This window comes from Podarcis vaucheri (genome assembly GCF_965113315.1).
Source record: "Podarcis vaucheri genome assembly, chromosome: 16".
NCBI classification, from domain to species: Eukaryota; Metazoa; Chordata; class Lepidosauria; order Squamata; family Lacertidae; genus Podarcis; species Podarcis vaucheri.
Window position 1 is genome coordinate 35,301,012 of NC_138754.1, and position 27,543 is coordinate 35,328,554.

Genomic DNA, 27,543 nt, shown 5'->3' on the forward strand with positions numbered 1-27,543 from the left:
CCAGAAAAACCTGCCACAGAGATATCCAATATCTACATATCTGACTTCTATCATAAGCCACTTTGGGGAAAATTTTTGGCTGAAAAGAGTAGCTATAAACAAAGTGAAACAAAAACATGTCAAGGAATTAAACAGGCTTAACATCTCAATTGCAGCATGTTTCATTTTTGACCCGTACATTGCAATATTTAATTCTCTTTGATTTAAGATGACCAACACCTGATTTACAATCACCAGCTTGGATTTATGCAATCACATACTAAAGTTTCTGAGTTACGATTTTCTTGTTGTGTCTGGCTTCTATTTATTTACAGAATTTATATCCCCTCCAACAGAGTGCTCAAGGTGGCTTTACTGTACAATAAAAGCAATACAAAAATACGATTAAAACTAAATCACAGCGGAACAAGAACACCCCACCTGGAAGGCAAAAAAAAACATCTAAAGATGAGGCAAGTCAAATGGTTCCTATAAAGAAAGGTGACTGTTCCACAGTCTGGGTGTTGTTACAGGGAAGGTACTTTCTTTTGCTTCACACTAGCTGTAGCTCAGCTGGTGATGGAACATGCAACAGGAGATGGTATTTATTGTCTAAACCACAGGGTCTAGGGCTTGCCGCTCAGAAGGTCGGCGGTACAAATCCCCGCGACGGGGTGAGCTCTAGCTGTTCGGTCCCTGCTCCTGCCAACCTAGCAGTTTGAAAGCACGTCAAAGTGCAAGTAGATAAATAGGTAACGCTCTGGCGGGAAGGTAAATGGCGTTTCCATGCGCTGCTCTGGTTCGCCAGAAGTGGCTTTGTCATGCTGGCCACATGACCCGGAAGCCGTCTGCGGACAAAACGCCAGCTCCCTCAGCCAGTAAAGTGAGATAAGCGCCGCAACCCCAAAGTTGTCCGCAACTGTACTGATTGTTAAATTGATTTAACTGATTGTTAAATCAGGGGTCCCTTTACCTTTACTCCTAAATCTATTTAGGGTGTTTAAAAGGTAATGACGAGCATCTTATATACACATGCAAACAATCCAGCATTGAGTAAAGATGACACAGAAACAAAGTAATATGCTGCTTAAAATTTGCTTTGATCTACAGCATTTTGTTTTTTAACAATTTTAAAACATGTTCATGGAGGAAGGGCTAGTAACAGCTGCTACCCATGATAACCAAGCTTTGCCTCAACAGTTGGAGGCAGCACCCATCTTAAAAGCCAGTTGCTGGGAATCACAAATGAAGAGTGTGTTGCTGCACTCAGGTGTGCCTTTTGGGCTTCCCAGAGGCACCTGGTTGCTGGACTAGATGGGCCTGCAGGCTCTTCTTATGTTCTTAATGGCAGACCCGCATAAAATGAATTGAAGCAACTTAGCCTTTATTACTGGGTTCATAGTTGCATGTTGCTAGCTCCTGCAAGTTGTTTGGCAAGGAAAAGTGGGATATAATTTTTTAAAAATAAATTTACTAGAGGTGGTTTCTCTGTTCCTGGCTGCTCTAGTCAGGTTCCTATGTACGTAGCATATAAAGCAAGATGTCCCACAGTTGCTTCCTACTCTTAGAAGCCTACCTTTGAGCTGTCACTGGCCTCTTTCTGAAGGAAAAACTGTTTCTTAAATTCATAGTAGGCATTATACTGGTGCCAAGGTTGCAGGAACTCAAACCTGTTAAGGAACAAAAATGCAATTTGTGGAAAAACACACCACAACATAGCAAACACCAACCATCATTTAATATTCCAGTACCCCAAGCACTGAAAAGCTGTCTGATATTCTGAAATAGAATAATTTATGCCTAAATGCCCAGAAGGTATACATTCAGAAGCACAAGCTTCAAGATTCTTAGGCAATAATGCTTTATCATTAACTTCAAGTAGTCCCTTGAATTTTAATAAAACAAATTACAACACATTACACTCAACAGCTTTCTTTGCAAAACAGACTGTCAATAAGAGAGGGACAAGCTGCTCACTTACACCACATCATAAAATGAAGTAATTAAGAAAAAAGGCACTTGCACTCACCTTAGATCATTCTTGGCACGGACACTGGTCTCAAATTTAATCCCATTCCTAGCAACATATTCAGCTAACTTGTCAATCACGGGCTGGATGTCTGGGGGTGGGGGGATGATGGTAACCACAGAAGGAATTGTGCTGAAAAAATTAGCACTTTATTATTTACATAGGCAGAGAACATAACATGCAGCCCTATTAAGCCAGAGGCGGCACTTACTTTTTAAAAATCACCACTGATTTTTAAGTTATGAAATATTTGATCCCCCAAAACGAGCTTATTAAAGAAGCCAGAGCTATCTCTTTGGAATTAGAAAAATCCAGGCAAACATTTAAAACTTTTTATAATCTGCCTAACATCACTTTATTTGAACAGGTCATTTTGGGGCACCAAGATTTATGGCTTTACAAGGTTTAAAAAGTTTTTCAACTGCAGTGCCGGGCAGAACGAGTGAGAGAAATCTGAAGGCCTCTTTAAAACCATTCCAATTTCACAACTTTCATCAGAAAACAGCTGTATACGTGAAAGTTTCCTGTGCAATCATAAAGGCCAGCAACTAACTTCAGTCCAAAATATTTTCATACAAGCTGGTTTGCACCATTTATACAATCCTGATCCCATTTTACAATACTATCATTTTTAATATATTCCACTGTTATAACATGGTAAGGCATTCAGAGAACCTTGACAATAAACAGGAATAACAACAGAAGTGTTGGAACACCTTTTACAGAAGTACTGGCATAACCACTGGTAGATTGTAAGTTGATGAGAATCTAAACAAAAGCCCACTCCTACTTGCGTAATGTGCTCTTAATGTCACACAGCTTATTGTTTTGCTAAATTAACACATTGACCAAGCAGAGATCAATTTCAAACAAGAAAACATTAGTGCTTGGAACAGATTTCAGACAACGATTAACTAGCTGAGGATTTATAATGGGGCCACAGCTACAATGAACTGAACAAACAAAGCTACAAGCCACTGCGGTCAAGGAAAAAAAATGTTTATGTGTACTGAAAAGATTAATTTGAGAACTAATAAACATAGAAAACACCCCTGAGTATGCCATGCATGAACCAAAGCAAGACAGCAAGGGTATGCTGACCATTTGGTGCTTTTTTCCTTAGACACATACCAAAGCCCAAACTTCTTAAGGCAGCAGGGAGACATCCTTACTTCCAGTGCACATCAATTAACTGCTATAATTCCCGGGGTTCTGTGTGAGGAGGGATTGTTAAACAACTCTGGGAACTGTAACCCTGGGAAGTAAATAGCGGTCTCCAAAACCACTGAGCCTTTGGGCTTGCCAATCAAAAGGTTGGTGGCTCAAATCCCTGAGATGGGGTGAGCTCCCATTGCTCTTTCTCAGCTCCTGCAAACCTAGCAGTTTGAAAGCATGCCAAAAAGTGCAAGTAGATTAATAGGTACCACTCCAGCAGGAAGGTAAACGGTGTTTCCGTGCGCTGCTCTGATGTCAGTGTTCTGTTGCGCCAGAAGCGGCTTAGTCATGCTGGCCACATGACCCAGAAAAACTGTCTGCGGAGTGGACAAACACCTGCTACTTTGGCCTGTAAAGCGAGATGAACGCCACAACCCCAGAGTTGATCACAACTGGACTTAACTGTCAGGGGTCCCTTTACCTTTACCCCTTAATGAGCTACAGCTCCTGGAATTCCATAATGGTGTAAAGTGGCATCACAGTGCTGTAAATGTGTGGTGTCAATGTGGCCTTTGTTGAACATGACCTGGGGTTACCAGAAACCATAGGAAATGCTTTTGCTCAAAGCCAAACTCAAAGGGACAGGCAAAAAATAGGATACCTTGTTGAAGTAGTCGTGGCAGGCATTACACCACTGGTGTCATCAGTTGCTTCTGAAGATGGTGGTGGTGTAGTGCCAGGAGGAGGTGGTGCTGTCATTGTGGCTACTCCTGTAGTGCTAGACACAGTCACCCCTGCTGGTAGTGCATTGTAATAAGTTGCCATGTCAATTCCTGGGGGTGGAGGGGCGAGGCAATATGATCCATCTGGCAGCATGTAGTAACTGTAATACATGGCTGCCACAGTTGCTGTAAAAAAAAAGGTTTATGATCAATATTTCAGGCAGTTTGAAGAGGGAGCAAAAAAAAAAAAAATCAAAAATGTCCCACAGCCCATCCCCTGCACTGTTGCTACCACAAGTGGAACATAGCTTATGTTAAAATTTCCAACTTCCTAATGCGTTATCCATTTTTCTTGTGCAGAAAATGAGAAATAGCATTTTGTCAACACATTCGGGTGAAATGAGGCAGACACATCCAAGGCCAAATGGAAACAGCACTGTAGTGAATGAGGAAGTGGAGAGACGTGCAAAGAATCTAAAGAAATTGCCATCTCCCCCCTTCACAACTTAATTCACTTTCGTGTGCCCTTTTAGGTATATTAAAGCCATGCTTGCATGATTAAAATTAGGAAAATGTAGTAGCTTTCTTTCTGACCGTATAAAGTTATACAGCTAGGATTTGGACTTTTCAGCATCATTAAAATTCTGCACCAAGTAAAGGTACAATTTGCATACATTGCCCAATGTGAACAATTTTGCATATAATCCAGTATGTGTCTATTCTGGAGCCCTGTATTCAACCACTAGAACTCTCCCCAGCATTAATTTCAGAAGGCCTTTCAAGCATGCCTGCACAGTGCTCAAAACTTGCTTTGTATATGCTTATCTCCTATATATTTGTTATGCATTTGGATACCTCTTAAAGGTTCAAACAAAATTTTGCAGGTTGCTTCCTAAGATAAAAAAGCAGGACCACACTGATTTGGGGTGAGGTTCTTAGAATTCCTGAACCATGTTAGGTACAATGCCGCTAATACATAAAGGAATCCAAAATTACTACACAGTTTTTATTACTACTTTCAATTAATCAACAATACAGAAATGTAGTAGCTACTCTTGTCAAACCTAGTGATTACCCAAGGGACGGTTATGATCCCAGCCCCCATCTGAAAAAAGGAAAGGAAAGGAAAAAGAACAAAAAGATTTTGGGTAGCTACTCCCAGCCAACAGGAGAATAAGTTAATAATAGAATAAGTTAAGAATAAGTTAATAAGTAACAAGTGTTAACAGCCAGCCCTTTCTGTTTAGACATGAATGTTTTTTAGGTGAGCATTTAGGATGATTAAGAGAGGACCTAGAGAAGTAATCAGATTGGGCAGAATAAGGAGTGGGTTAAGAAACAAAAAAGGTGACAGTGCAGGGATTTGAAACCCACTACTATAGTAACTTTAACATTGGCACTGCAAACTGGTTTTGACATGAGTTGGCCACCTTAATGCAAAACAAATTTTGGGAACCCTTTTCATGGATGTCAAAGTCAATTTTGCTAAAATGTCAAGAATGAAATTATAAAAGTGCACTATTCAGTCACTTTGGAACCAGCAAGAATTTCCAAATAATCCTCCCTTCCTCGTCTATCATGTCCAGACTTGTATGCATACTCTGATTCCATGCAGGCACATAAAAAGTGCAGGATTCATTGTTCTAAAAATCTCAGACTTCCCTTAGCTTTCCAGCCCTTGTGGTTGCCAAAAAATAAAATAAATAAAAATTAAGATGCATGGGATGTGCTTTCCAAACTCTCCAAAGCCAGAGGGATGGCTGATTAACTATTCTTGTTTTGTGGGTGGAGCCCTGGTGCCCTGCCCTGCTTCCTGCCCCCCTTCTCATCTCTAGCAAAACCAGACTAACATATGCAAAATAGCAACTGCTCCAAGATAAGTAACCAAACCTAAGTAATGACTACGTAGGTGGGTAAAATACATTAGAATCATACATTAAACAGGCTGACTTTTTGTTGTTTGACTTCGGTACCAGGCATGCCTACTGTACAACTGTTTCTTCTGACATTAATATTGGTTTGATAAAAGCTAGGTGGCTGAAGCCCTATGATTTGAATCACCAGGAATCATGTAAGGTATAGTACCTCTCACTAGAAACTTAATTTTCATCCCATGTTGGCTTGTATCCTCAACTTGCAAAAGCAGCTGATACTGGTGTTAGTTGTTGTTTCCCTCTTTTCCCACAGGGCAGCTGATTGTGATTTTGTCAGTAAGACAGAAAGTTACCTGTCAAGTTGGTTTGAAAATGTGTTATTCAACTTAGCTTAAGCTAGATTGCTTAGAAGTCAGAGTGGGAAAATGTTTGATTTCTTCCTAAAAGCCTTGCAATTTTGATGCATCAGCTCTGGATGGTTCTGAAACATGTATTTTATTTTTATGGCTTCCAGGTACCCTTTGTTTGCTTAAAATTCTCATGGAAACCTCACAGATTGGAGAAAGCTTGCTTAACAAGCAATAAGATATGTCATAAGCTGCCATGGGAGAAATTTGATGAAGGGCATCTAGAAATACTTTAAATAAAAATAGGTAAGTGTGTCAGGTTTGTTGTTGGCATATATAGCCTTTCTGTGCTATGGCTGCTAGCTTTACTTCAAGGAAAACTGGTTCCCCTGGAATCCAGTAGTTAAAGCATGAAGCCTCATCCTTTCCAGGCAGAAGTTGTAGCATTATTACATTTTGGGACAAATTGTTTTTGTCTGCATCTTTCCTTGACAAGCTTGTGAGCATAACAGCTGAAGGCTGACCTTTTTCTCATCTCTTAAAATGAAGTTTCTAGATGACTTGGTACTGGTAAATTCAATTCATTTTAAGATGCTGGGCATGGATCAGTCTCTTGTGACTCCACATTGCTTACTTTAAAGGAATGTGGTAGAAATGTGATTATCTTTGAGCAGGGAAATCCTTAAGCAGCAATTGGGCTGTTCAGATAAGACAGTTTTGAGTGGGAAACTCATCACACTCGATATATGAAAGATAGATAATGTCAGAGTGCACACAGAAGTTTTAGGTTTCCTGCAGGATCATTTTTCAGTAACTTGAGTTATATTTGGGTAAAGGATATACTCCTAAAACCCACCTCCCCCCCCAAAAAAAAAGAACAGCTGCAGCAAAAATTATCATTTGGTAGAAAAAGAGATGTTTGGGTTTTTTAAATGACCAATATGTGGAGAAGTGCTGGGGGCAACAGTCACAAAATGGCTGTGATGGGGAGCATGGCATAATACAAAATCAGAGAGACAGCAACCCATGATGAATTCTGGGCACCACAATTTGAGAAGGATATTGACAAGCTGGAACATGAACAAAGAGAGGGTGACCAAGATGAAAAAGCGTCCAGAAACCAAGCATCGTGAGGTTGAGGGAACCTGGGTAGGTTTAGTCTAGTAAAGAAGAGTCTGAGAGGAGATTATAGTATCATAGAGTTGGAAAAGACCACAAGGATCATCTAGTGCAACCTCCTGAAACACAGGAATCTTTCGCCAAACATGGGGTTCGAACCCTGAGATTAAGAGTCTCATGCTCTACTGATTGATCTTTCATGATAGCCATCTTCAAATATCGAAAGTGTTTGTCACATGGAGGATGGAGCATCTTGTTTACTCCTGCTGCAGAGGCTAGGACCAAAACCATTGGATTCAAGTTATGAGAAAGGAGATTCTAACTAAACACCAGGAAGAACTTCCTGACAGCTGTTCAACAATGGAACAGACTCTCACAAGAGAAGATGGACTCTTGTTTCTTGGAGGTTTTAAAGCAGAGATTGAAGGGCCACCTGTCATGTATGATCTAGCTGAGATTCCTAAATTGCAGGGGGTTGGACTAGAGGACCTGTTAGCTGCCCTGAGCCCGGCCTCGGCTGGGGAGGGCAGCATATAAATTAAAAAAATATTTTTATTATTATTATTATTACAATTCTGTGATTCTATGAACCTTATACTTATCGTAGGAAGTCAGCTATGTCCTGATAACATAAAATTGATTTTACACGCACGCACGCACGCACACACACGCACACACACACTTGCTGTAATTGTGTTGTTGCCTTAATAGCAACACGGAGCTTCCACACAACCAGGATAACCACATCACACTCATTCTCATTTCACAGAAATCACTTAGAAGGTACCTGCACATTTCTTTAGGGGCTAGAGATTTACTTTAATAATAAAATAAAAAGAAAGCTTAGGGTCTGGAGCCCCTGCCCATGAGCAGAAGTAAAAGCCTTTGTGGGTCCCATTGCATCTATGGGCACTGGGTTGGTGACCCCTGATCTAATCCACTCTCCCTGGACTTTGACTTTATCTGCCTGTGATTATGATTAACTGGAGATCCCAGGACTGGGCCTGGGACCTTCTGTGTGCAAAGCATGTATTCTGCCACTGAGAGATGGCTTTGTCATGTCAAGTGACAACGGATTGTGAATTGATATTTGCTGAATGACTTATTTTAATCGGGAAACTTTTTTTTTAAAAAAAAAGCCTTTGAGTTAATGTTTGTTTGCAGTGGCAGAGTATTGGCTGTGTAAGTTATTTAAAAACTGTAGTCTGTTCTCTCTCTGCTACCAACATTCAGTTTTATTGAATAACTCAGTGTTACTGTGTTTGCACTATAGATGCCAAAGTAGCCGACTCACCATACAAAATTCTACTTTTTCCAGCAAGAACAATATTTTGTTAGAGATTCATTGTCTCTATTCTTGCAACACTTATACTGCTGTGTGCTCAGTTGTACAGGTATCTCACATCTTACGCTTATTTAACTTGCATGATGACAGCTTACATGGATGGGCGGAAAATAATTAAATGAATGGAGGGTGGAAGAAACCCATTCTCCATTTACTTGTTTCCACATGCCCCTACAAAGCTGCGATCTTAGGCTTACCCAGCTTAGGGAAGTCAGTGCAAGGGCTCTGGCAGGGTGCCACAGCCCTTGTGCCTCCTTCCCAAAGCTGGGGAAGTGCTTAAAAGACTTTGGAAAGGTGGGAGGACTCCAGGACGCTGCCAGAGCCTTTACGAATTCTCTCCCAAGCTGAGCATGTGCCTTCCCGAAGCCAGCTAAGCAGCCCTCCTTGCTGGGGGTGGGCAGGGTGGTTCTGCAGGTTTCTGTCTTTAGGCATTTTTGCGAATATGCGTGGCTTCCCAAAAGCAAATGCTCACATAAGATGGAAATTACCTGTACTCTGTTGGTTGTGTTTTTCCAATGGTTGTATTTGTTAACTCAGGAGCGTAATTTCTAGGGGGGTGGGGTGTCTCCCTGTTGCCCAGTTTGAGAAGCTATAGTTCAAAGGAATCAATTTCCACGAGCAACAACTGATTTCAGTGACATACTAGTTCACAAATGAGGAATTCCTACATGCATATTTAATTGAATAGCACGTTAACAGCTGTGAACTTAAAGGTCCTTTCTTTGTCTCAGGAGGGTACAAACCTTCATTTCTTTTGTGCCTGTAAAATGCCTGAATTATGCAGACCTTTTGCTACACATGACAGCAGGGAGATTATTCCATAAACAGCTGGGCTATCGTATATTGGCGTTCCTGTAACAGGTAGCAGTGATGATAAAATAACAAAATGTTTGCAAACATGGACATTTTAGTCATGTCAAGCTTTGACACTGGGCTCATTTGTACTTTCCCATCCTGTTTGCCTTCCATCTTGTGGAGTCCTGAGATGCAGCTGCATTTAATTCACCAGGAGTGCGTTAGCTATGCATTTTGTTTTGGAGGTGTATAGTTTCAAATTTCTAGGAATTCTGGGTGAACTCCTAGAGCCAGATTGCTTGATGAAAGAACAGCAATGAAAACCTGTGGCCCTTAATACTTTTTTCCTATAGTGCTTAGTTCTAGGGAAATACTGGACATTTTCTAGAGAGTACACCAGTAGAGCCCAACTTGCCTGGCTGTCATCCCACACAAATTGGGAGTACAACCTTGATCACCTTCAGAATCCTTGACAGTGTAAACTGTGTTATAGTTTAAACTTTTTGTATGATTGAAAGTTTTATGGCTTGCTAAGTCTTCTTTTATTAAATATGCATATATGATGTGGCCTAGTTACAATTTTTTTTTTACACCAAAGCATGTGTTAATTGCTCCTTAAAACTACAGGTTTTAAGTTTAAACCCAGATTTCAAGCAGGATTCCTTTACTGCGGCACACTCTCTATTCCCACCCTCTTTGCTGAAGAATTTTAAGACTGAGAAGGTGCCACATGAAAGAGATTGAAGTGTTACAATTTAAGATTCATTTCAGTTTCCTATTTGCCATTGAGCAATATTCTCTTAAGTCACTTTTTAAATAGTTTTTGTTTTGTTATTTTAAAAAAATGCAGCTTGAACAGAGTGATTACTGGAAGATCCCTTGTACTAGGTCAGACTATTAGTCATTCTAGTCCAGGGTTGTCTACACTGACCACCAGCAACACTTCCAAGTCTGAGGCGGAGGAAGGATCATTCCCATAGTTTGCAGCCTGATCCTTCTACTGGAGGTGCCTGAGACTTACACTAGTACCTTCTGCATGGAAAGCAGGTGATTTACCACTGAATTATGGCCTCTCTGTTGAAAACACATGCCTTTTGTACAATTCACCATGAATGTTACAGTGTTCCTGATGAAGATGGGTGTGTGCACACGCACAAGAGCTAAGAACACACCCATTTAATTAGGTGCTCTAAGCAAAACAATTCGCTAGTATGTATACAAAGGCTTTGTTCCCAAAATACAGCATGGTGTCAAGCTAAGCTCCGCAGAGTTAACAGTAGAAGGCAATCTCATGCTGTGCCATGTTGACAAACCTACATCTGCTGAGTTCTGATAAAAATGAAGTCTCAGAAGCAAAATAATTTTCAAAGAGAGAGAGAAAAAATCCCCCTTTGGGCTAAAGTGTGCCATACTTCTAATAGTAAGAAAAAGGTGAACACTGGACAAGAAGCCTTTTACAGGCAACAACATACACCAGCAATGAGTTATTGGCACTCGAATGCAACTCTGGGCTGTGAATGATTAGAGACAAAAGGAACTAACAAACACTTATTTGCCCTTTTAAGAGGAGGCGCACAACTTAATTTTCAGTGCTTTCATCAAGGAAATCATCAGGGTAAATTGGTTTGAGTACAGCATACTTTAACACCCCATCAAATCCAGTAAGACATCACCAAAATGTTAACTGAATCCACATAGCAAGTCTATCAAAATCATCTTCTTTGGCAATCCGTAGCCGAGTAAGATTGTCTTCCATAAACACAGTTTTAACAATGAGTCCGTAAGACTGTGGAGGCCAATTCTGGATCTATCAAAATATTACCATTAGGAAGGGGAGATGTTGTAACTTGTATCTGTGTTTGTATTTTGTTTTCCCCTCTCTCTCCTTTTTCATTTGGTGACATCTCTTTCAGATTTAACTCTGAGGGAAGGCACTGTTTGCTTTCTATTGATTTCAACTTTTTATTAATTTCATCCAGGGAAAACTTTGAAGCAGTGTTTCTCAAACTTGGATCCCCAGCTGTTGTTGGACTACAACTCTTATCATCCATAGCTAGCAGGACCAGTGGTCAGAGATGATGTAGTCCAACAACAGTTGGGGACCCAAGTTTGAGAAACACTGTTTTAAATAAATGAAGCTATTTGAACCATCAGACTGTTTACAGACTGTGTAAATGAACCAATATTGCTGCTTGAAAGAGTGGGCAAAGCATCAAAAGCATGTTAGCAAAAGCGAGTGAGTGCTTCTTGCTGGGACCAGCAAGTTTCTCATCTGCACTTGAAACTGAAGAAAGGTGTGGAGAAGGTGAAGGACCAGCCAGAGCTTAAGGAAAGGTAAAACTGAATGACCTGGCAGTAGCGACAGTACTCCAAATCTTCTGCTATTTTGGCCAAAGTACGAGCAAGGCATTTATAATTTGGGGGGTTGGGGGGGATAACATATACCTCAGTTTCATGGTACCTCACACTGTACTTGTGAATGCGCTCTGACTGGCTGCACACCTTCAGAACAACCATTAAATTTAGGAGAGGGGCAAATATTTGACCTCTACAAGTTTGGAATGCAAAAAAACACATTAGAATTTCTAGACAAAAGAAAATACAAGTTCAGCCCTCTAAATAAATGGTCAAATGTGAATCACACCCATAAGCTTTTATAGTTAAAAGAATTCAGTGTAGGAATACACAGTAGCCTGGAAATTAGAGAAAAGCACCTCTTTGGTTATCCAAATTGGTATTCCAAATGCATAACATATTCCAGTTATGCGCTGTTAGAAGAATTCTTAGTTTTAAGTCAATCTGAAGAAAATCATATGTTGTATTTATTATTGTGACAAATGATGCATATTTATTACCATCAATCCAAAGAGTGTGGAGTTTGCTTTCTATCTCATGGAGAAACATTGATCATTACCACCTGTTGCTTCTGGAAATTTCAACAAACCAACTCTGTACTGAAATGTAGCCCTTGTCTGTACTGAAGTGGTCCAGATTAATGTATTTGGCAAGTGTACAGAGAACCAAAACAGAAATCCATTAATTTCAGCTGCCCTGTTCATCTTCAGGTATAAAGCATTAGCGCAAAAGCCATGTAGGTTTTGTTTTTTGATTGAGTTCCTAGGTAGTGTTAAGGAACAAAAAGTCTTGTGATAAAAGAAAATGTACGCTGGCATTCCAGTGCATTATAATACATTCACAAAAATTTATGTCTGAATACATCTATTTAGTATTTAAGGTACGGTATGACAATGCTGTTTTTGATGCAACAGCCTAACATGGCCATTCCTCCAGAATTTAGTAGAAACGATTTACAGTTGTACCTTGGAAGTCGAACAGAATCCGTTCCAGAAGTCCATTCTGACTTCGAAAACCAAAGCACGGCTTCTGACTGGAAGCCATGGAAGCCCCGTCGGACGTTTGGCTTCCCAAAATAGTTCATAAACCGGAACACTCACTTCCGGGTTTGTGGTGTTTGGGAGCCAAAATGTTTGAGAACCAAGCTGTTCGAAAACCAAGGTACGTTTGGTTCCCAAAGGTACACTTGTACCTTGGTTCTCAAACAGAATGCGTTCCGGGAGTCCGTTGACTACCAGAACCTTTCGAAAACCAAGGCGTGGCTTCAGATTGGCTGCAGGAGCATCTTGCAGCAAACTGGAAGCCGTGCCAGACATTCAGCTTCTGAAAATCATTCAAAAACTAGAACACTCACTTCCAGTTTTTGATCGTTCAGGAGCCAAAATGTATGAGTTTTAAGACGTTCAGCACCCAAGGTACAACTGTAGTTACAAACCAGAATGTTTTGACTGCTGTAACCACAAATATACCCTTGCTTGTCAAGGAACAAAGTAGGAAGTTTTATTCAAACTGTTGATTTAAAAATACTCCTTTTCCTTGATTATCTTAATCCCCCTCCTTAGAGAGACAGAGAATGTTGCTCACTAGTGGTTTCAAGGGAGGCCAACCGTTCCCAAAAGAGTAAGTATCAATACATGTGCATATGAGTACAGGGGGAAGAGATATGAGAAGGGAAAACAGGAATTTAAATACTTATCATCTTTCATATCTGAATTACTATATTTGCAAAAACAGCATATGAAGGACTACTTATGCTGACAGACATGTTCAACATGCCAGAAATAGCCATGGGAAAGGGGCTCCAGTATGTGAGCCTAAAACTGCAAACCAAGCTTGTGGGGAATATTCAATATTTGACTCCATACACAATAGCATTACATGATTAAAAATGCATAAGACCCTATTTGCATGTTTAATTTATCATCTGGTGCTGACTGAATCATATTAGATTGCATCTGAAGTTTTTGCCGAGAGTGAGTTGCAGACTGAATTATACAACAGAGTCTGGCAGGGTTCAGACCGGCAGTTTCCTATCAAATAACACTGGTCTTAGGCACTGGTTCTGGTAGGAAGAATTTGGACCTTGTTTTGCTTAGTGGCGGTTAAGATAACCTAAACCAAATAGAGTGATATACCCTGTAATAGTTGGGAGTGTGTGGAAATTGCTCTGTATTATGAGTAATTCAATATGCAGAATTTAGCATTATGGGAATCTTAGCTACCATATGCTTTTTAAGCCCTCTAGTATGGGGTCATTCACTACATACAGTGAATGGTCAAAAACCAAAGAATGATGGGTGCTTACTTATCACTGGGTGGATTTTCAGTGGCTCATGGTATATCCATTATGAGAATGGACCATAGCTCATTGGTAGAGTGTGAGCTTTACATGTTTACTCCCCAGCTCTCCAATTACAGTGGTGCCTCGCAAGATGAAATTAATCCGTTCCACAAGTCTCTTCGTCTAGCGGTTTTTTCGTCTTGCGAAGCAACCCTATTAGCGGCTTAGCGGATTAGGGCTATTAGCAGTTTAGCGGCTATTAAAGGCTTAGCGGCTTAGAAAAAGGGGGGGGGAGCGAAAAAAATCGCAAGACTTGCAAGACGTTTTCGTCCTGCGAAGCAAGCCCATAGAGAAATTCATCTTGCGAAGCGCAACAAAAAACGGAAAACCCTTTCGTCTAGCGGGTTTTTCGTCTTGTGGGGCACCACTGTACTAGATACAAGAAAGTAATGGGAAGTGCCTCTGGTGGAGACACTGGAGATCTAACAGACACTACTGGGCTAGATGAGCTGATCCCCATCATGGGCAACTTGAAGCCCATCAATGCACTTCCCATGGTCACCTAGAAATACTAAACTAAATAGACCCTTGGTCTGATCTTAAACGGCTCTTATCTTCTTAATAGGCAAACCTACTATAAGGTTTCCTATGACTTTTCAGTGTCTGCATGTACAAATAGCAAACATCTCCAACCATTTTGATCTTCAAGCAAAAAATTGTTAAAGCCTTGAAAACCAAATGTTCACAAACCCACACAAAATACAACTCAATTCTCTACAATGTAGACTGGCATACTGAAATTAAAATATATGCTTTGTGGTGATTAGACTACATTTTCCCATTCTGTCTTTCAGATACCACTTTCATTTTATTATGTCTTCAGGGATTTTTTATCAATGCTGTAGGAAATTAGCATAACTAAGAAAATTAGGTTTAGGCAAAATGATAGAGGAATCACTTATTAAGACAACTATTTGGTGATTAGCATTACGACCTTCATTCATTTGGCCCTTAACTCACTATAATATTTAATATGCAGTAAACGACTATGCCACTGATAATACAGAACAGATAGAAATAACATGGTCACATTAGTTATTCCTTTGAGAAAACTATAAACACAAGAAACTCTTTCTTTGTCTTTACTTAAATCAATATCCTTCTCAATGGAAACAAATGCAAACAATAAAGAGAGCAAAAGACACATTCTTCACTTGAAAGAAGACTGTAAGAAAAGGAGTAAGACTCCAGGGAAATGCATCTATCATTTCATGCTTTACTCTCAAAATGATAGCACCTATATGGTATATTATATGAAGATTATGGATATTTAAAATTTCTTGCTGAATAGCCAACTTTTAGGAAAACAATCTGTATATGCTCTGAAGATTAACACATTACAAATACAATACACAGAGTGGATGCTCCTGGTCTAGAACAATAGAGTACACTCGAACAGTTCCTTGTTTTCATGAGTTTTCTTATCACAGGGTCACAGCTATATCACGAAAACCTTTAAATGCAACAAATCTGCACCCAGCCTTCCTTTCTATAGAAGAAATGGCATCCTAAACATCAATGCTTCAGAAAGAAACAAGAATGAACTATGAACTAGAAGATTGATTTTAAAATGCCCAGGACTAAACTGTAATGCAGTGACTGCCAAATTTACTGGGCCCATGGGGTCATCTACAAACTGCAGAAAACGCAGTGAGCACCACCACCACCACAATTCCCTGCAACCTACTTTACCGGTTACAATTTGATGCATCTTTCAAGTATCAACATAATTTCAGCAAGAGGTAGGCAGGGTATCCTGTGGGCAGCACGAACTACCTTTCTAGGCACACTGCATTTGAACCCCTGCTATAAAAGGGCACTTACAATTAATAAAAGTTACAGAAACCTTTTAAACAGCAATACTGTTAATGTAAACATATCCCCATAAAACTGATGTAACAGGAACTAACACTAATTAGTAAACTTTTGTAACCACATTTGTGTTTGAAGTCCAGAGTCATTTCTGCAGAGCAATGGACCAATATTTAAATCATTGCAGTCAACACTAGTTAATCATTTTTGTTGATTATCATTTTAAACATATGGGCTTAAAGCAGACCTAAAGGAGGGGCAACTACCTATCTTTGTTGGACTCAATTCCAAATTTCTGCTGAGTCTAGGGAAGGATTTAAAAAACTTGACAGTTTACTCCATTTCCCATGCAATCTCCACTTATTTAATATAACAAGATGCCATATTATTTCCTGCACATCATGCCCAAAGATGCATCACAACAGACATTACTACAAACAGCAGTATCTGCGAAGCCAATTCCTTCTGTGGCTGCAAGTAGAGATGAAAATACCATGTGTAAATGGGACATTGCCTGTCACTACTATAGGAAATTCTTCACTGTGTCATCCTGTTCTCACTGAAGCCAATGAGAAATTTACTATTCGTTGCAAATCACAGCAATTTTGTTAAAGGCCTGGAGAGACAGCCTTGTGGATTATGCTACATGCTTTTAAAAGACCGATTTGCAGGTTGACATTCCCCCCCCCAACTGAACTCTTCCATTTGTCTCGAAATATCAGCTGCAAGCACTTTCTCAATTGATTTATCCATTTCCCAAGGTTATCTTGTCTTACTGTAACGTGCAAGTTTGTCTAGAAGTATTATCTACAAAAATGCTAGGCTGTTACTTCCAACCAAGAGCAACGTTCCATGAGTATAAAAATACACACCTGTATATCACATTATCCTAGATACTTTATCCTTTCCTCAGTTAAACTGCTCAACTTATTTATAATATAATCACTTACACAGTATTACAGGCCAGAGAATGTACATTTTTGAACAAACAGGTTTTTTTTCAGAGGGAGGTGTATGTGTGAGAAGACCGCACTTTGAAATCATTGATAGGTTCTGAATAGTTTTGAGATTAATTTTCTATCTTTATTTCCAAGCTGCCCAACTCTTCCATGTTTTAAAATACATATTGATTAGTTATTTAAATGAGACGCAAGTACTTTCAATGAGGCTACTCATTGAAACAGGGTCATGTGTACTTCATAGTGCCGTGCAAGTGGAAATTTGGTACTAAATGGCACCCAGAGTATATCAGTTTTTTTTCTTTTTATAATATTGCAAGTTTGCAACCTATAAAAGATCAAGTATCTGTATTAGGCACAGCACACCAAGTAGGATGGACGTGACATTCATTTACTCTTGTATTTATTTACTACCGTTCCTCTGTGATGGATCCGAGGACAGTTGTTCTTACTATAAAAGGTATTTCACTGTGAATGTACAAAGGGCACCACGTGGGTTGTGTTTTGCACCGAGTTTGTCCTCTCCCTCCTGACTTCCATTGCCAAACCTAGGGACTTACTGTTTGTACATCCCATTTAGAGACCTCTTACATCCACAGGTGGAAGAGGCATTGTATTCAGAACCATCCCTGCATAGCTTCAGCTGCATCATACACCATATGAGTATAAGAAGAGGCCTGCTAGATCTAGTCCAGAATTTCATAACAAGCCCATGTGAAGTCCACAAACAGGACTTGAGTGCCACAGCACTCTCCCCACTTGAGATTCCCAGTGACTGACATTCAGAGGCATACGGTCTCCAGCAGTGTATGCGATCCATACAAAAACTGTTTTGCATATAATTTGACAGAGTGTAATTTCATCTTGTTAAAAGACAAAGAATAGAAGATCTCTGGTAAAGGGATGAAGGCTCAAATGGTAGTGGGGCCATACCTTTTCGTTCCAGGCCATAGGTATTCTTCTCTATGGAGTGGACAGAACTTTGAGATGGAAGGAGTAAGGTGAATTGCCATGTTCTACCTCCACTGTTGGGAGACTGTATGCTTGTAGCCATTCACCTCAATCCTCCCACCTCAGAGTCCTATCCACTCCACAGAGAAGAACTGAGCTGAATGGGTAATGTCATGACCTGGGACTTAAACTGCAGATCAGCTGCAGATGACTGTCCAACACCTATGGCCTGGAACGAAAATGTATGACCAATGCATTGCAAAGCAGCAGCAATGGCTGTAAGTATACCAAGAACATACAGTCATCAAGCAACAGGGTTTCAGGACCCTATGTAGCCCCTTACCACCCCACTACCATTCGGTTAACTTATGTAGGCTACATCGTTGTGATTTATGGCACTCAAGTCATAATGCCTTAGCTAAACTGAACTATTGTCTATACAAGCACAGTACTGTATCTGCAGATCAGCATGATTAGTAACCAGAAATTACAACCTTCAGTTACTATTTTTTTTTAAGAAGAAAAAGAAAAGAACACCACTGAGCAAAGGAAAGGCAATGCATGAACCTTTGAGCCTTCATCCCTTTATCAAAGATCTTCTATTCTTCATCTTTTAACAAGATGAAATTACACTCAAATTATCTGCGGAACAATTTTTGTATGGATTGCATAATTAGAATCAGCAGCATATAAGCTGAGTTTGCACTCTTCAAATCACTTTGAAATCGTCCTATTGACTACAGTGAAATAACTCCAGAATTGCAATATTGAAGCACTTTAGCCAACTGCAGCCTCACCAATAAAGCATTTTTGCTACTGTGTCACTACCAAGATTCCACAGAAACCCCTGAGCCTCAATTTCTGACATCTGATTGAATGTTTGCCGGAAAGTATATTTTTGTGTACATTAAAAACAATCATTCAAGCAAGCTCTCTTCCTTGCAGCAACAGTCAACCTGAACACGCAGTACTGAAATTTATGTGCTGTTCAGAACAATTGCATGTTTTATTCTCTAGCTGCAGATCAGAAACATACTTTGAAAAGGAGGTCAGAATTGTTTTTCTGACGGTCTGACCAGTTTTGTTTTTCATAATGTGCTCATGAGATAACCATGCCAACTTTTATCAATGACTGTCTACTGTCGCAAGACAAGCATGTTTCTTGAGAGCTACTTTGATGAAAGTATTCCTTCTAGCTGACCTCTGCATGGTGAAAATGAAAGACTGTAAACTCCCTCGCAACCTCTCTTCTAATGTGCAGGGAAGGCAATAACTAAAGTACAAGAACTACACATTTATTTTATTCAAAATAAATGTCGGACCGCATGATTCAACCACTGCTTTCCACACCGGGTGAAAGCATGCAAAACAGGGGGGTGGGGGCGGAGAGACACCATGCGGTATTGATCGTTATTCAATTCCAATATACAGATAGTGACACCATCGTGAGATATTAACAATGCACCAAAATTGCATCATGCAACTAACTGATACATAGGGGAATCCTGAAATAGCACTATTGGCCAGAGCGCACAATCCCATTTCTAGGCACTGGCTGACTGACTGGGCAAAGGGTACGGTCAGATACTAGAAAGCAATATTGAGTCCCATATCCAGGGGCTCTGAAGAGGTGCCTGCCTTTATCTGGGATCTCATCAAGAAAACATGCTTTCATTTGAGTGTATAAGGCCTCCTATTTCAACCTATTTTTAAAAAATTACCACACATGCCCATGGAATCCAAAGTCTGGTACACATAGCCCAAGGTTTCTTGAACAAGTTAGGAACAGAAAACTAAATTATGCTCTTGAGGAAGAAAGAGTTTGGATTTGATATCCCGCTTTATCACTACCCGAAGGAGTGTCAAAGCGGCTAACAATCTCCTTTTCCTTCCTCCCCCACAACAAACACTCTGTGAGGTGAGTGGGGCTGAGAGACTTCAAAGAAGTGTGACTAGCCCAAGGTCACCCAGCAGCTGCATGTGGAGGAGCGGAGATGCGAACCCGGTTCACCAGATTACGAGTCCACCGCTCCTAAGCACTAAACCACACTGGCTATCCATTTTTGCTAAAGTTTCAAAGCCAGCAACACCTCTTTCATGCCTTCAAGCACAATCTGAAAACACTCATCATTCAATCAAATGTTAATTTTGTCTTTCACTGAATACATTAACCACGGCGTTACCTACTTCGCCCTACATGCCTGAATACATTTTCATACAGATCAAATATCCAAGTCACTCTGAACCTCTCGGAAAACTGGGAATATATATTCCCAAAGGAAAATTGTCAGTGTCTCCAAAGCAAGCATCAGTTTGATCTTATACACAATGGGCACCTATGCTCCTGCTGAAAACAAAAACTGGCCTTTAAAATGCAACTTTGCAGAGCAGACAGCAGATCAATTAGAAACGACAAGAGAATTCTATTCATGTCTCCAAACCTGACAGATACATTAAGGGAGCTTGACTGAACATGTGAAGGAAAAACTGTTGAGCCAACAATGGCACATCTACTAAATACTATTTAGTGATTATTAGTACTGCCTCTCCTAGCTCCTGTTAATAAATAAAAACCTTCTCACATGTTTAATCCGCTTATCCCAATGTACTTACGATCTGAAGAATATTCTATTTGTGACGACTGAACAGCTGCTCCTTCAGCTGGCTGTGGGGCAGCCAAGTTATTGTCAGCCTGAGCCTTGCGAACAAGCACTGCCAGTGGGTGATCAGGGTCCACCACCTTTAAAGGCTGATGGGAGAGGAAAGCAAAGCATGAAAAGTTCAGAATTTCTTTCTCGTTGCCCCCACCCCACCCAATTCCTTGCCACTAATTTACCACATTGGAATTTTAAAAGGTTGAAAAAGGGGCACTTAAACTTTATATGCCTCGAATTGGTTTCAAAAGGCTTTGTAGAGTTGTGAATGTGATTATTATGAATTTGCAATAAAAGCTGTGAAGTTTATTATTCCCCATTAATACAATGCTTTAAAATTAAAATTGGCACAATCTTTGCCCAACCCATCCTACAAAGCACATCCCAGTTATGCTTTACAAATTGGATAACAGGACAAGTGCAAGCACAAATCCGTACTAACAAAAAGGTCACAAAGATGTCAGCAAGCTTTCAAGTTCATTAAAATGCTTCATCAGACTGGACTTTAAGAAAAAATGGGAAGGAAGAAAAAACATGTTGTTGGGCAAATCTTTTAAAAAGCCAAGTGTCTGCAAAACAAACGTGAAGCAGTGAGTGGGACAGACCATAACATCTAATTCTATTTTAAGACTATTGCAAGCTGCAGACTTCTCCATTTTTGGTTTGTTTTTTAAATTGCTTAAGACTGAGCAAGAGTTCCGGAATACTTGAAAGTTTGCTCACTAGCATTTTAGTTAGTCCTACTACCATGTATTTATCCATTAGTGGATTTTCTAATGGAGTAACATGCCTATCTGCAATTTTTGTCTACTTTAGAGGAACAGTAATTTCAAAAGGCCACAAACCGTGGATTTAAGCCTGTCCTCAACAATATATGTCCCATTGTATTTGATCCAGGTCTACTATACGTATCCTAGAAATAGTGCAACTGAGGGATGGGTTCTTTCACTGACATCTTAGTCCACAGAAGCTCAAAGATGAAATCATACTATTTTGCAAAGGTGAATTACACACTGGCTCTATATACACATGTATCTTACTGCACTTGATTGATCAATATAAATGTTTTTTTAACTCAGTCATTCTAATCAAGAAGAACCTTCTGTTTGACCTTGTGATTTATGACAACATCTGAGTCAATGAAATTATTTAAACAGCTATTTTATTTAAATATGTTTAATTAAAATAAAAAGTTTCTGATGGCAGCTAGAAAACACTGTGTTATCACTAGTCAAGATTCTAAAAGCTACACAACTCATTAAAGAACTTGTTACACAACCCAAGTTAGGCTTTCAGGGCTTGTATATTCTAAAAAACATTTCCCCAAGCTGCATGGAAAACCCACTTGGGAATTTCAGAAACAGCTTGTAATACACTATGGGGAGCTATAATTCAGAGTATAAAATTCCAACTTAGGATTCGGGGAACTACTCTGTTTGTGAACACCTATCAACTGAGATGTCTCACAAAGAAAACAGGTGCTCAGCAAGATATAAAACACTAAAATGAAATTTTGCATGCCGAAATACCTTCATAAGCTCTTCAAGTCTACTGTGCTTTTTAGAAGCAAAGAGGCTTGGGTGCAGGTAGTTATCTCCATCGTAGTCATCATCTTCATCATCAGTACCTCCTGCATCTGTTTAAAAATTGTATGGTTGTGTTTTATCATTTCAGAGATATGGAAGGGAGTGACTTGCAGGATGTTAAAATGCATAGGCTATAGGTTTTATAAGGAAATCAATAATTATATCAAATTCATTCCGTAAGCCCTATATCTAAATCTTTCCAACGTATGCATTAGAAAAGTTGCACAGGAATGAAGTGTGGAATCCAAGGCTGCTGTCCTGCTCATGGAACAGCTTTTGTTCCAGTAAAGGCACCTGCTAATGTAAGAGAGGATAAATAATTCTCTCCTATTCCCCCTTCCCAATGCAGCTTCCTCTGCTCTATGAAAAAATCTGTTCCAGAGGATTAGAGGGCTGCCCAGAACAGCACAGAAGGAGGAGTGGAGAGCTGCAGGAAATGCAATATTTCTTCTGAGAACAAACCTAGCCTGCAAATAGGAGGGTTACATTAGATTTCCCTCAAAAGCCTTTTAGACATTTGAATAGTGTGCATCTTATTTATGCCACCACAAGTGGCCATAGCTGTGCATCCATATTTGCTCCTTGCATAACTTGCTTCCTGTATGAGTCCTAATGGGTCTGCAATGATGTAGCCATGCAGAACAGAATGAATGCACAGTATTCTCAACATTATTATTTTAGAACTACATATTACATACATTTGCCATGTTATTTAAATGATCTAACTTAGTTTTCTAACTGGAGTGTCAAGTACAATGCTCCCTGAAGGCACGCTTTCTTATACCTTTAGGGGAGCAACATCAAACAGGTAAAGACTGAAGTTACTACTTTAGGTATTTTCAGAACAGATTTAAATTAAAAAGCAGCTTAGCTGAATATTAGGCTATGCCCTGGAAGCCCATTATTCTAACATACTTAAACTTCTCATAATTATCTGCCAGCAAGATACATAGCCTTTGGTAACTACATGTAATATTTACAACAATAATTAAGAGAACACTTCTCTTATCCATCAAGATGCTAGAATGATTTAGAAAGAAATGCATAAGCTGCTGCACAGCCAATGCCATTTTTAAAAAGTACTAAACTTACTTTTTTCCTCCTCTTTTTTCTTTTCTGAAGTGGCAGCATATCGCCCCTCCTTCATAGCTTTCTGAATAAACTTGTAGTAAGGGTTGAGGTAGTGGTCAAACCGCAAAAAGTCAAACTGAGAGTTCCGAGCTTGTTTTGCCTTCAGCATAATCTCAAACTGAGCCCCCTGCTTGCAGACGAAATTTGCTGTCCGTTCTATGATTGCATGCATTTTGGCTGTCGGTGGCTAGAAGAAGAAGTGAAAATGATAAACTTGTGCAGTTTATATTTTAGAGAATCTGTCCACAGTTTCCCCACCCCTACTGAAGCAAACACACTCTAAATCAGAAGGATGTATCCCCACTTTTGAGAGCTTCACCACTTGAGATGAAAATAGCTAGTCCATTTTCTTAAACTCTAATACAAAGGCGAACATACGGTTTACAACTTAAGCTACTGGTGCCCACAGTATCTAGTAGCATTTAGAATTTCTGACTTACCAAACCTACTGGACACATACAAGCAATCATATTTCAGCTTAAATAGAGTGAACCTTATTTTGCCAGAGGCAACCAATCTGAAACAAGCCAGGATAGTTTCTGGGTTTGGGTGTACAGTGGTACCTCGGATTACATACGCTTCAGGTTATAGACTCCGCTAACCCAGAAATAGTACCTCGGGTTAAGAACTTTGCTTCAGGATGAGAACAAAAATCGTGCTCCGGTGGCGAGATGGCAGCGGGAGGCCCCATTAGCTAAAGTGGTGCTTCAGGTTAAGAACAGTTTTAGGTTAAGAATGGACCTCCGGAACGAATTAAGTACTTTACCCGAGGTACCACTGTAATGGGATGTTTTCTGGCATGTTTCCCAAATAGGGTGAAGGGAGGAGCAAATGAAACACATTGTTATCTCAATTTATTAAGGCATTATCCAAACTATTAAAAAAAAAGGTATGGTAAAGGACCCCTGGACAGTTAAGTCCAGTCAAAGACAATTATGGGGCGCTGCGCTCATCTCGCTTCAGGCTGAGGGAGCCAGTATTTGTGCAGAGACAGCTTTCCAGGTCATGTGGCCAGCATGAATAAACCACTTCTGGTGCAACGAAACACAGTGACAGAAGTCAGAGAGCACGGAAATGCCAAATCATCCAAACTATGTTATTGAGGACTGGTAGAGACTCAAAACTCCTATCTACCTAGCACTGCAGAAATTCTACTTAATACACGGATGGTGGACCATGTTCAGCTTGGGGAGTGACAAGCTGCACAATACCTTTCAAACAATGCTCCTAGACCTCATTTTACAAAATCTAGATTAGAAAGCTTGGGTAACTGCAAATGCCAACTGCTCAGAAAGCAATCAAGATGCTCAAATTAATCACATTATTCATTTTTCTACACCCATTTTGGCTCCAGCATGCTTTCCCTCAACAATAAACAACTATGATTCTTTTCCAATACAGGCACAGCTACTATCTAAATGAACTTCATAAGGACATACTTTCTGATGAGCAGTATTTATAGCAGAACATTAGTTTCAGAGCTGCCCATCATCTGCATGCCATGCACAGAGATGAACAATTAGAAGCATAATGCATGTATATCCTAGACCCTCCTTAAATGGAGAAGAGAATGACTGCACTACTATCCACTATTGCTGACTATGACAACTTAGCCTTCTAAGAACTAAACCATTCAAAGAAATGTGTCATTTAAGAGCTTTAAGAGCTCTACGGCAGTACACTGCTCTGAGTTTTTGTTTAATTTTCCACTTCACTAGCTCTGTTTTCCTTAATTACTTACACAAGATGCATTTTCATCCTCCTCTTTTTTTAAAAAAATAAAACACCTCCATAATTCTAAAATGATGCATTGCTACTGAAATCAGCCTTTTGCACAATTTCTTTTACACAGTTGGCATCAGATTTTATATCGACAGCTTCATGTGTTTCTTATGTAACAACTCAGCATAACTCCAATTGTGTGGTTATTTTAAAAAGCAACAGGGGAACAATATTTGAGGAAAAGAATTACAAGATGATGAATCCATACTGACAAATCTAACTCAAGGACATGTGCAATAGTTGAAAAGACCTTAAAACACACATTTTTGTGATATATACCTGCTTTTGTGGCAAGATTAAGAAGAAAAAACCCCCCAGTAAATAGTCCGGATATTGACTGAAAGACATTACAGGTTGTCTTATATGGCAGGTATGATTGCTAGCACTACTGATACATCAGTGAAAAATGACCTGTAAAAAATGCTTTTGGATGCAACTACAGATATGGCAGAAGCCTACACACTACAACCTAATGCTGATTATCCCTGAACAGTACTGGGGACTTTGGCAGTTCCTAATGTCTACAGGAAACACACTGTCTTCAGATTTTTAAGATGGTGAAGCATAGCATTATTAAGCTGTGCTAAAACATTTGCACAGTCTACACACATAAATATGACCAAACAGCAAAACTATTTCCTGCAATTTATCGGAGTTAAAAACCACATTGTTCAGGCCTATTCATGTTGGACTTCACATGTGTAGGCACCATCCAAACACTGCATCCAATGTATGGGTGATCAGATTTGCAATAGGTGCTGAAAGACAGTAGGTGGGCAAAGACACAGAAATGACCTGATTTCATTGCCTACCTCTGCATTCTTTCAGCAAAATCTGCATCAATAGGACACTGAAGAATTTCCAAAGAAAAACATGATTAGATATGTTTGCTGAAGCACATCTATTGTTGTTATCTATATTAAAAAAGAAATCTTCAGCTCCTGCCTGTTCTACCCTAAGATACCTAATAGCAAATGTCTGTTCAGTTAAATTGTGGAACCAAGTATACTGCTGTTGTTTTTTCAATTTAAAGTTGTTAATCCATTCCATGCTGTTAATCAGCTTCACGCTGTTAAGGGAGCAATCCTGACAGCAGGTTAACACTTTTAGTGTTGGATTTGTCAAGAATCCACTTTGCAAGGTGTTTAATATACTGGAATTCATAAATGTGTATTTTACATTATTTCAGCTGTTCAATAAATATGCTAGACCAGCATTTCCCAAATTTAGGAAACTCTAAATTAACATGGACTTTTGGTTCATTTAACCCTCCAGGAAAGTCTGGAGTGTGTAAAGAATTACTCAACACTTGAGAAACAACGGAGAACCTTTTCCAGCCTGGTGCTCTATTTCCCATCCTGGTCAGCCTTCCCAGAGCTGCAAATATCCCCAACTGAAAACCTGGAGGGCTGCTGCCAGCAACGGTACACAATACTGAGATAGATGGAACAATGGGTCTGACTCAGTGCAAGGCAACTTCCCATATAGCAATATAGCAAGCAGCAGCCTCTACTGCGGACTCGGTGCAACACAAGTACTCCCCGCTCCTAGCACACTAATGTTTCCCCAGGAGACAGTTTAGGAATTAATACGTGAAACATTTAACAGCCAGATTCTGTGCATATTTACTTGGGAGCAGGTCACCCAGTGTTCAATGAGGAATACTGCCAGGTGTGTATATGATTTTATTTCTGCTGATTTCAATTAAGACCAAGCACTGAGCAGCATGACCTCTGATAAGATTCTTAGAAAGATTTTACAATACATTTTTTTAGAATTGGTTGCCAAACTCTTTCTGCATAACAAGTAATTCCAGAAAAACAAAAACTCAGTCATTTCAAAAATGTTTCAGATATGACATTGAAACACATACACATACGACACTTACCAGCTCCACGTCAGAAGGTACATTCAGTCCCAAAGGAGCAACAAATGGTTCTTCATTTTCCTCTACATGTTCTGCCTTGGCCGCAGCAGCTATTAATAAGAAAATGATATAACAGCTAGTTTTGCAATCTGAACACAACACACATAAACCATAGCATAAGCATTCTTAACATGTTTGACAGTCCATTTTTTCCTACATATTTTAATGCTTTTTATAATTCCAATTTTTGTTTCATAGTTTCTATTTGGTTGGCCTATCCTTGCCACCAAATTGTTTATGTACAGCAAATAAAGTCAGATTGTCAGGGTTTATTTACAACAGAAACATTCAAACCACCCAGGAACTTCATAGCAATTCCCACTCCATCCTCCACAAACGGCAGATAATCTAACTAAAAATCCACATGTGTTGCAGACAGTCTACTACATATATTGTCTTTGGGGTTCTTTTTTCTTGACTGTAATTAAGCTCTCAACCTCACCACCTGAAATACACACACCTTTACAAAGAAGGATGGCGGAAATTATATCTCTTTGTATCTCAAAGCAAAGCAATCACAGCAAGTCTGTGTTTCCTGGAACTGACATAGAACACCTGCAATGAAGTGACATTCCAGCATACATGGTTCATGGGATCAGAACCAATTAATAAGAGAAAAATGTTCTCTTCAAAGTGTATATGCAACCATATTATTTCAAAATGGCTAGAAATAAATCTTT

At 39.6% G+C, this 27,543-nt stretch overlaps 1 protein-coding gene across 5 annotated transcripts in view; it reads right to left on the reverse strand.

The window, feature by feature from the left end:
• The window catches only part of SFSWAP (splicing factor SWAP), a 96,339-nt gene that overhangs the window by 60,095 nt on the left and 8,701 nt on the right, over positions 1–27,543 (reverse strand). For all 5 annotated transcript variants that reach the window (XM_082204121.1, XM_082204120.1, XM_082204122.1 and 2 more), the window contains 7 exons: positions 26,825–26,913; positions 23,116–23,341; positions 21,967–22,073; positions 20,397–20,532; positions 3,825–4,071; positions 2,009–2,140; positions 1,556–1,649 (listed from right to left, as the gene is read on the reverse strand). In XM_082204121.1, the coding sequence (XP_082060247.1) occupies positions 1,556–1,649; positions 2,009–2,140; positions 3,825–4,071; positions 20,397–20,532; positions 21,967–22,073; positions 23,116–23,341; positions 26,825–26,913 (1,031 nt within the window). The remainder of the gene's footprint in view (positions 1–1,555; positions 1,650–2,008; positions 2,141–3,824; positions 4,072–20,396; positions 20,533–21,966; positions 22,074–23,115; positions 23,342–26,824; positions 26,914–27,543) is intronic.